The sequence below is a fragment of the Diospyros lotus genome, chromosome 3, assembly GCF_014633365.1.
Source record: "Diospyros lotus cultivar Yz01 chromosome 3, ASM1463336v1, whole genome shotgun sequence".
Taxonomy (NCBI): Eukaryota; Viridiplantae; Streptophyta; class Magnoliopsida; order Ericales; family Ebenaceae; genus Diospyros; species Diospyros lotus.
The window spans coordinates 7,897,866-7,908,681 of record NC_068340.1 but is presented as its reverse complement, the minus strand read 5'-3'; the positions used below and the strand labels follow the sequence as shown (position 1 = coordinate 7,908,681).

At 40.3% G+C, this 10,816-nt stretch overlaps 1 protein-coding gene across 3 annotated transcripts; it reads right to left on the bottom strand.

Annotated features, from left to right (window-relative positions):
• Window positions 1–8,625: 8,625 nt before the first annotated feature.
• On the bottom strand, window positions 8,626–10,435 carry LOC127796342 (non-specific lipid transfer protein GPI-anchored 1-like). 3 transcript variants are annotated; one of them, XM_052328430.1, is made up of 3 exons: window positions 9,672–10,435; window positions 9,238–9,522; window positions 8,626–8,978 (listed from the first exon to the last, which is right to left on the bottom strand). In XM_052328430.1, exons 1-2 carry the CDS (start codon window positions 10,021–10,023, stop codon window positions 9,281–9,283), a joined length of 594 nt encoding a protein of 197 aa, XP_052184390.1. In that variant the 5' UTR covers window positions 10,024–10,435; the 3' UTR covers window positions 8,626–8,978; window positions 9,238–9,280. The 3 variants fall into 3 exon arrangements, with proteins under 3 accessions (XP_052184390.1, XP_052184391.1, XP_052184389.1); XM_052328431.1 differs by having other exon boundaries at window positions 8,626–8,893; XM_052328429.1 differs by lacking the exon at window positions 8,626–8,978 and having other exon boundaries at window positions 9,066–9,522; window positions 9,672–10,433.
• Between the last annotated feature and the right edge of the window lie 381 nt (window positions 10,436–10,816).

The following is a 10,816-nucleotide window of genomic DNA, read 5'->3' as shown; positions in this document are numbered from 1 at the left end:
CGTTCTCTTTACTTTTTAATTTTTAATTTTGAGTTTTGAATTTATTTTCAATTTTCTGTTTTGATAGTTTATTTTTAAAAAATTAAAAATGCGTTCTCTTTGTCATTTTAAAAAACTGTTTCTCAAAACAGAAAATTAGAAAACTCATTCTCTTTGAAATTTTAAAAATTATTTTTTAATGATATTTTATTCAATAAATTTGATTATTTAGTAAATTAGAAATATTTAATGTTAATATATTATTAAAAATATATATATTTTAAAGTTAATGAATTTTGTAATATTTTTCCCATTACAATAATAAAATATAAATAAATAAATAAATGTGTTTTGAGTTTAGAGTTTGTTTTGAATGAAAACACTCAAAACAATTTTTTGTTGTTTTGAGTTTTTTTTATAATTTTTTTTTATTTTCAAAAATACATTTTTAAAAATAATTAAGTGAACGTGTTTTCATTATTTTATAAAATTAAAAACTAAAAATAACTTAAAAATAAAAAAAAACGCAACCTAAAGTTTTTGTTGACAACCAAGCTGCCATTGCAATATCTAACAACCCTATAGAAGGACTAAGCATTTCAAAATCAAATATTATTTTGTAGAGAAGTCTAGAGAAACAAGGAAGTGGTTCAGCTAGTTTTTTAAATTTTATAGTTTGAATTTGAGTAGAGTTTATCAATGTTAGTTATTTTTTCTTATATAAATGTCAATTTTAATTAATAAGAAGAGATTAATTAAAGTATCTGTTTTTTTTTTTTTTTTTTTTTTTTTTTTGTTGAGTTTTCAAACTATGAGCTAAAAATAGATTGGCTAAATAAGATAATTTGAAATATCGTATAACTTCTCTTAAAATCTTTTGTATAATAAACACAATAAATCCAATTAAGCATTTGGGCTATGCTAGTAAACAATTTCATAAATTCAACAAAATGAATATATATAAAATTCAAAATTAGCTATTATATATACTTTAAGAAATACAAAATATATCTCTGTATTTTAAGATATTGGGTCATGTTACCCATTTTAATAGATATTTTTTAACATTATCCAATGGTGTTTTAATATAAATTATTATTATTAATTCTATCTCTAATCAAAATAATTCTATCCAGTTATAAACCCTTAAATCAAACCCTAAATTTATATTTAAATAATTTTATATAATTACAGTTGGTGCCTTTTAAAAAAATAATAATTAACTCTAAACCACTTAAAATATAGTGGTTTATTTAACTATTTTTAAATTTAACTGATCTAAAACTAAAATTAAAAATTTGGGAAATGCTTTATTAACATAATTATATGTAGACGTCTGTCCATTAATGGAGAAGTACTTTTCTTGTTAATTATTCAAACACCAGTCACTCACTCACGTTAATCCTGGGCTTACCTAATCCACATTAAAATTAGGATTTGAGTACTATCGACTTTGGAAATTGGTCTACCGTGATTCGTTGGTCTGCACTGATGAAATGAACACAATCGAGAAGGAAAATAGGCACAGTAAGAAAATTAGACGTGGCTGTGATGAGTGTTCCGATCGCCGATACCTGCAAGCACTCCGATGCTCAAATAAGTGTGAGAGTCAGGAACAGCTATGTAGCAGTAGGCTAGCAAGAAAACATACCGTTGGCCCTGAAGAGGGCTGACAGATATATAAGAAAACGAAATGTCCTCCTGGGTACGTCGTATGCCTGCAGGTGATGGGACTGAATATCTGGCATCGGCAGAGATGCCCAGATGGCGACATGACGCCGACGGGACCCTCATTAATGGGAATATTTGTAACATCCCAGATTTTCAAACTCAAATATGATGTAATACCTGAGATTATTAGATTTTAGTACTTGAGGAAATAGGTTCTTTCAAGGGATTATAGAAACCTTGAGCCAAAAGTTCAGTTTCTAAGCTAGTGACAAAATCGTAAATACTGAAGTTTGGATAAAAATATAATTTGCCTAAAAATCTAGGGGTATTAGCGCAATTTATCCATTTTTGGGGGACTAAAAAGTGCAATTAAAAATAGCCTAGGGACCAAGTTGCAAGGGTCTAAGTGCAGTTACATGAAAAGTTTGGGCCAAAACGTCGTTTGTTGAAACCTTAAAATATCTCTTCAAAATATCTTTGGATTTCAAACTTCAAATCAAATGGAGCTTTGGATTGTTTTGAAGTCCAAGTCCAAGTCTTTGCTCTAAGTCTTCCCTAAGTCTTTGCTTAAAGTCTAAGTCTTCTCCAAATCTTTTGCTTAGCCTCCAAAGTCTCCAAACCTTATCCTCAATGACACATGGCAATCAACCATTGGCCATTTGGAAGATAAAATAAGGTCACATGATAGTTCATAATGACCCCCTGAGATGGCATCGCGTGATTGGCCAAGGAAAAACTTACTTAATCTCCAAGTTTGCAAAAGTCTCCAAACCTTATCCATAAGGACAGGTGGCCAGCATTCATTGGCCACTTAGGATATAGGATTTGAAGTCTCATGATAACGCGACACGTGGCGGGATTTGATTCGCTAGAGTTTCCTATAAATAAGGGCTTTGGGGTTATTCATTTTGGGCACCAAGCAAAGAAGAAAAGGAAAGGAGTTTGAGAGAGGAAACACTGCCAAAAAGAAGAGAGAAAATCAGGGGAGAAACGAGGGAGAATGAGTCTTGACGGAGTTTTCGGGTCTTTCTCGAAGTTCGTGCCAAGTAGCAAGAAAACTGCGAGAAAACCCATTCTCGCTTATTGTAAGTCGTGCTTCCAAGGTAATTAGTCAAGGTGAATGGTTCTTGTGCATGCTTTTTGCGTTCCCATGATCACTCTTGGTTTCATTTGTGGATGGTTCGTTGCTTACGTCTTATGTTCCATTTGTTTCGAGCATATCCTTTCTACTTTGTTACATTGGGATTAACCATGATAGCTTTCGTGTGTGGCTTGTGGCTTGCATATCATATTCCTTTTGCTTTGTCATACAACATGTCATGGTTGGTGTCTTACATCTCATGTTTTATTGCTTTGAGCATATCTTGCCCATTCTCGGTGTTTGTATTTGTGGCTAGTTGATGAGTCTAGAATTTGAACATGATGATTAGCAGCTTGTGGTGGAACATCACAATGATCGAGGAGGCAATCCCGTGCCCAGAGGTGGGGCCGTGTCTAGAGGTGAGGCGTGAGGGGTTGGACCACGATCACGTGCCCAGAGGTGGGGCTTAGCCTAGAAGTGAGGCTGAGATGTTCGACACGAGTGCTGGCAGGGATGATGGTGACTCGAGGAGGTTTTATATTGATATGATCTTGGGAGATTTATACTTATTTCTACATATTTCCTGGCATAACTGCATATTGCTCTTGCATGCATAGTTTCCTTTCTTGTGTCACTCACTGAGATGTAACAATCTAACTCGGGTGTTTCATACCCAAGGGATATTCAACGTCCCAGGTATATTAAACATGCCAGGTGATCCAGGTTCCAGTTCGAGCAAGGGTACAGAGGTGGTGCTTGGCTAGCTTAGGGTTTTGCAACTAGCTCTGGGTTGTATTTCATTATGTACCCTTGTAGTTCAAATGATGTATTGTAAATAATGGCTAGGATACTCAAAGTTGTAAGAGGTGTGTGTGACTAAGTGTCCTACAGTTGTTATACCTATAGTAATGTGTTGTGTTTTTTTTGGAGTATTGAAAGTCGTACGCATTTGTTATGCTTGTAAAGGAAAATCTAGTGTAAACCCCTTTATTAAGCTTTAATTAAGCTTACAGGTTCGATCCAACACTTCTGTTGATTAAGGGTTTCTAATAACGCCCGAGGTGGTTATTAGCATAGAATGAAAATCATATTGCTTCATTATGTAATTGAAAAGTGGGGCGTTACAATATTAATGGGGATGAGAATTGCCATTAATGAGGATGTGATTTGAGGTAGGCGCACGAAAATCCAGAAATGGCTACAATGATGATATTGTAGGCAGGTACATGGCCAGGATGGGACCGCCATGGGCCAAGAAAATGGGCTGAGAGGATAGGGCCAAGTCGGGCCTGGATAGCCTAGTCAGATAACCCCTAGCCTATAACTACTCTTTGGTTACTTTGCGGCCTTCTTGTTATGCGAGCTGATCAATTAGGCCAGCGAGTTGGAAGCGTCGCTAGGAGTTCGCAGTATCGCTAGGAGCTCGCTAGGAGTATCGTTGGGGGCTCGCTAGGAGTTTGAGGTATTGTCCCTTCCGGGCTTGTAGCTGTAGCCCCTCCATATTAGGTGACACCCTATTGCAAAGCACATGGCCTATCAAATAGGGAGTGTTTTTAGGGCTTTTCCAGTTCTTTGGGGTTTGGTTCGCGACTTGCGACCCAACTGTTCTTTCTTTCTCTTTGTAGATGTTTGATTCTATTCCAAAGAACTCAGGTCAAAAGCGCTACAACCACATCATAGGAAGGGACAATACCTCAAACTCTGAAGACTGTCTCGTGATAAAGATGCATAACTTTAAGGGAACGAGCTCGCGAGCTAGAAAGACCGTAGATATGATGTCTTCCAAAGCTGACTTGACTGTCCAAGAGCAAGTTGCTGAAGGAAGCATGGGGTGTGAGGTTTTTAAGCAGTACCCCTCCAAGTCTAAATTCACGAGGTGGCGACCTACACCCGAAAATTTCGTTTCCTGAAGGAGTGTCGAGTGTATATCCCCACTCTGAGCTGCCATGCAGCTTATCCCCAAACTGGCTTCATTGCCATGAGTCCCCAGCACTTCGAGTCTGGGTTTAGGCTTCCCATTGCACCCTATCTTCTCACCTTTCTGAATGAGCTCAAGCTTGCGCCATTCCAGTTGACCCCGAATTCGTACACCCAACTTACTTCTTTAGCTATCCTTTTTCCTTAAGAATGAACTTTCTCCCCCATCTCCAAAACTTATCAAATTCTTTTTTTTCTTTAAAAGTGCCAAGGACGGGCTATACTACTTGACAACTTGTCCTTCTCAATACAAAGAAATCCTTCCCCAGGGCAGGGCAAAGGGGAAATCCAACGTGGACCATTACAAGTCTAGTTGGTTCTTTGTTTCTTGCCCTTTCCTTTTGACACTCAAAAGATTCAGCTTCGCATTGACTCCGGGTAAGGGAATATCAGTTCGCATTGGTTCTTTTTGCCTTGTATGTGTGTCTTGATATCTTTACTTAATTTGCTGTGCAGATTTTGAAAGTGGGAGGCTAAGCTTGTTAGCTAAGGAGATCAAAGTCCTTGACAACCTTGTTGCTGCGAGAGTGGGCTTGGAGGATTTCAAGCTTACGAATGAGCTGCTTAGGGGCTTCCAGCTCGCCCCTCCTCTTGAGGCTGAGATCGTAGTGGAAGAGCACATCGTGGTTCAAAGCTCAAAACTCGTTCCTTCTGCTTTCGATCTTGCTGAGATCAGTAGTGGGGGAGATCGAGTGTTGCTTCGTTCGCACCTCCGAGATCAAGCTGGCGAGGTGGGAGGTCGGAGCGACCCCAACCGCGGTCACGACCTCAACAACAACAACATTCACAACAACAACAACAACAACAACAAAAGCCCCCACAAAAGTAGTAGCAGTATTAGCCACGATAAGAGCAGCAATCCTAACAGCGACAAAGCAAAGAGTTCTTGTTCCCTGTGACCAGGGTTCAAGTGGAGCTCACAGGAAAGAGGTTGCAAGGGAGACTTCCAACGTTCCTGTTGCCTGGTCAAAAAGAGGACCGAACCAGCAGTAGGAGAGTGATAGAGGAAAAATAGCCAGAGTCCCTGAGGAAAGGGTAACCCAAGAGTCCATCCATGAGCCGATGGTTGGATCGGTCTACTTTCACGCCCTTATGGATGAAATGCCCGAAGTTATAGGCATCTCTTCCAAGACCTTGGATCGGGACGAGGTGAAAGGGACCGCTCTATACAACTACATAGCTCGGCACAACTTTCTGATAAGTTTTATCTTTATTCTTCAGCTTCGTTATTTCTTGTTGAGCTAACCCTTCATGTCTTGTAGACATCTCTTGCTGCTTTAAAGGCTAAGAAGCTAGAGCAGGACTTCTAGGGGCAGCTTCAGGAAGCATCCACCTCTTTCAAGGGCGAGGTAGACAAGCTTGAGAAAGAGATGCAGTCACGCACCACCAAATTGCTGGAGGCCCGCAAGACCATCGATGGCCTCAACTTGAAGCTGAAAGAGGTGCATCAGAAAAACAAAGACCTCAACGAGGAGCTCCGCCGGGCGAAGGATATGTGGGAGCTTTCTAACTCCAAGCTTACCAGTGAGCTAAATGAAGGTAGGGAAGAGCTGCGGAGGGCCCAGGACAAGTTAAAGTCGGCTGAGGCGGAGCTGTAGAAGACCAAGGATGAGCGGAAGCAGGCCGAAGACCGAGCTGACCAGTGTGAGTAGATGGCGAATGCGACCATCGATGAAATTAAGGCGGGTGTGGAAGTTTGGATAGACCAAGCATGCAAAGAAGCCAGGTCTAACACCTACTCGGGGTTCCTGTACACCTTGTGGCTGAACCATCTTGAGATGGATTTCTACTTTTTCGATGAACAAGCCGTCGAAGAGGTGAAGCAGTACGCAGCTGAAGCTGCTGAGGTCGCCGAGGCTTCCACCTCGCCAAATCTATCCAAGGTCGCCTCGCTAGCTGTTAATCGAGACCTAGCCAAACAAGGTTGTGAAGGTCTAGCTCGCTGAAGTTGCCGAGGCTCAGCCCTTCCCAACTTCTGAGGTCCAGCTCGCCGCCGCCGCTGCTCCTCCTAGCTATACTCTTTCTTTGTTCTTCTTAATTTTCATTTTACTTTGTAACACAAGTGTTCATTCAGTGGAATATTTTCTAAACTCGTATCTCTTGTGTTCAGAAATGTCAAAATGTCGACGTTGGAAATTGAAAATTGGTCGACCGTGATTCGTTGGTCCGCACTGATGAAATGAACATAACTGGGAAGGAAAATAAGCACAGTAGGGAAATTTGGCGTGGTTGTGATAAGTGTTTTGGCTGCCGGTACCTGCAAGCACTCCGATGCTCAAGTAAGTATGAGAGTCAAGAGTAGCTGTGTGGTAGTAGGCTAGCAAGAAAACATACCATTGGCCCTGTGGAGGGATAACAGATATATAGGAAAAGGGAATGTCCTCCTGGGTGCGTTGTATGCCCGCAGGTGATAGGACTAAATATCAAGCACTGGTGGAGGTGTCCAAATGGCGACATGACGTCGACGGGACCCTCATTAATGGGGATATTAATAGGGATGAGAATTGCCATTAATGAAGATGAGATCTGAGGTAAGCGTACGAAAATCCAGAAGTGACTGCAATAATGATATTGTAGACAGGTACAGGGCCAGGATGGGACCGCCATAGGCCAAGAAAATAAGCCGAGAAGATAGGGCCAAGTTGGGCCTGGATGGCCTAGTCAGAATAACCCCTAGCCCATAACTACTCTCTGGTTACTTTGCGGCCTTTTTATTACACGAGCTGATCAATTAGGCCAGTGAGTTGGAAGCATTGCTGGGAGTTTGCAGTATCGCTGGGAGCTCGCTAGGAGTATCGTTGGGGGCTCGCTAGGAGTATCGTTGGGGGCTCGCTAGGAGTATCGTTGGGGGCTTGTTTAAAGCCCGTTTGGTCCCGCGATCCGAGCTCAAGCTCCAGCGATGTGTGAGCTTGCCTCAACGAACTTAGCTTGGAGCCTATTGGGTTTTAGGTGATTGGGCCGCCTACTAGGTTGAGCCCAGCTCATAAGAAGTAATGCGAGAAATACTTGTAACAAGTACACTCAACAGTAATTAAATAAATAATTATAAAAAAGAAAGTCATTTAGATAGTGTTTGTTATTTAAGATATAGATCAGAAAAGATAAGATATAGAAAGTATTCTAGAATTTTATCATTTTTAATATGTTTGTTAAATTTATCTGGTAACCATTGAAAAAAAAGTCATGTGACTTCTTATCTGATATTTTTTAAATATACTTATTTCTTTATCCCTCAAAATAAACATATATTGAGCTTTACAAATAAGAAAAAATGACGCATATATTCTTCAGTGTATTTCAAAAAATTTAACAAACAATTTGATAAAATTTTTAGAATACTTCTCAACTTTATCTTGATGATTTCATATGTTTGTCCAAAAAACATTCTAACATTATCTTAATACAAGATTATTTTACTCATCTTAACATATGCTGGCATTCATATTGAATTAAATTCATGGGTATCATCTTCTACCTTAAAAATCCATCTTTCCAACAAAGAATTCATCTGGCCAAAGCTACGAGTCTCTCTCTGTGGTAGTCCAAATCAGTTTTACAACTTCAATTGGCATTATATTATTATATGCACAACTCATCTTAACAAACGGGTTTTGACTCCTAATTAAGCCTTCTGTTTTTTTTCTTATTAAAACTTTTTTTAAGGTAAATTTGTGTGAATAACGTTACCCACATCAACAACATATTTAATTAAATGGCCCTCAACAATTAATATTCTTACTAAGGGCATGTGGCTGGGTATATACGTGTTATTTCCACTAGAGATACATATACAAATACAATCATATGCACAAGTCATTAACACTCGATCAATATTCAATATTTTTTTTTGCCCAAAAACTATGAACATCTTCAAGCCCTACCAAGTTCAATACAATATTTTTTACTTAATCCAAGGCTGAAGACTGAAACAAGCATTTATTTCATAGAATTTTTTAAAGCCCAGGTTGCATTGCATCATCTGCAGAGACGTTTTAAAGTAATGCTAAATAAATTATTATAGATCTTAAAACTATTCAATGTTTAGTTAATGGGCCCATGGGCCATGGCAGGCACTGACTAGAGGCTAGAGCCCTAATTCTAATCCAGGCATCAACACAGAACTCAAACACAAAGCTTGATCCATCCATCCAGCCAGCCAGCCAGCCAGCCAGCCTCGCGTTTGTTCTACAATACAACGAACCATAGCAATTTTCCTCATTTGGGAATAAGATACTTAAATCAATAAAAACCACCATCAAATCATGGAAGCCTGCAATTGCAAGAGCAAGACAATAACATGATGTGAAATAGAATAATGGGGTATTATGCATTCTCAAGTATCATCTGGGCCGAAGTATGGGAAAGATATGTCACTGTTGAATTAAACGGATCACTCAGAGACATCGTCAAATTAATCCAACACAGAGACACAGTACTGAAAAATAGATAAAGCCATATCATGGATCCTAGTCAAGAAAACAGCAAGCAATATGAAATTAAGAAACAAAAGAAGCTAAAGCTAGCTTAACCTTAACCCCTTCCAGATCGTCTTAGTTTCTGTTCGTTGAACCCTCATGTGTAGAATACAGACGCGGCATCTTCAATTGGGAACGCAGAGAACAAGACGGCCGTGGCAACAATGGTGACGAGTGCTGCTGCGAGCTGAGGAGGCCCTTCCTTAGACTTGCCGGATTTAGAATCCGTACTCGGCAATACCATCCCCGGCGACGATGTACTCGGAGAGGTCGGGGATGATATGGAAGCATTTGTGAAGATGGCATATTCAGGAGAGCTTGCAGGGATGTTTAGAAGCTCTGGTCATTCAAATTAAGAGACGAAAGAACGAACGTTAGTTATATATGATCAGCTAGCTCCACCCTCCGTCGGGAACTTAATTCAAACTATGTACAAATAATCAAGAATTAAAAAATGCAAGCTTAGCTTAAGATTAATAATGGCATACTTGGGCATTCAGTAATACTGGCGTTGGCCAGGTTACAAGCAGAGGGGAGCTGAAGCAAGCGAGACTCTTGAATGCCCAAGCTCTTGACCTGGGCGCTGCCGTTGTGGACCTGCACTATGATATAGCACAAGCAGACGGGGTCGCTGTCCTTGATCTCCGTCGCGGCGCTGCAGCAATCCTTCGACGGAGTCGCCGCCTTCCCCGTCGCGTAGTTCAGGCAAGCCGTCACCTTCTCGAAGTCCTTGCTGCACTTGTCGGCGAGCGTTGCCCCGCCAACCAGCACCGCCGCCCACATCATCAGCAAGATCACGGCCCAAACAGTGGCTTGGCTCGCCATCGTTTTTTTTGCCATGTTCTCTGGAGACGATCTCGTCTCGTTAATTCCTTGGATGCTCTCGTGAGCGCAGAATGAAGTTGAAGAAGACAAATAAAGCTTGCAGAGAAAACGATGGCAGCAATCAGAGAGACAGAATTCGGAGAAAGACGAACATTTAACAGAGTGACAATGCCAATGTGATATGCATCCAGCATTAAATCTTTAGGCAATTAAACAACCCTTGAAAAGCTTATAATTAATTAACGTTGGAATTCTCAACACCCTTCATTACTCACATCACATCACACCTTCTTTGTTTTATCAAAAATAATCGTATCGTAGTCTATTGGATAACTTCCGTTCCATTTGGGTCAAATTATTTTAAAGGTTATTATTTGGTTTGGACGGGTAGGGAAGGGCTAAAGAGACGAACTGCGTTCCATTTCCATTTACTGCTAAAAGATGGAGCGATGAAAAGTGAACCAATTAACATTTTGCCTCCAACTTAATAGACATTAAATGCAAATGGGTAGTGAGAGATGGGGGGTTGAGAGGTTTTAATGGAGGGTGGGTGGTTGGGTTCTGGTGGAGCTCATTTAGTTCCCTGACAGTCACTGATTATACTTGCCAGGGAGAAGGGGACAGCCACCGGCATCCCTTAAATGACAACCAACTACTGTAAAATCAGCCGCGAGGCACCATGTGCCACTGTTATTTCCATGATGATCAATGACAAAGGGAGCCCAGCCCACTAGCCCAGTTCATGTTATTTATGGCCCATCGCCCTGTCCCATATATTCACTTTTTTTTTTTTTTTTTAAGTATTCTA

Coding starts and splice junctions, on each gene's coding strand:
- LOC127796342 (XM_052328430.1), bottom strand. CDS start 10,023: ATGGCAAAAAAAACGATGGCGAGCCAAGCCACTGTTTGGGCCGTGATC. Junction 9,523..9,671: donor CAGTATTACTGAATGCCCAA/GTATGCCATTAT, acceptor TTGAATGACCAG/AGCTTCTAAACATCCCTGCA.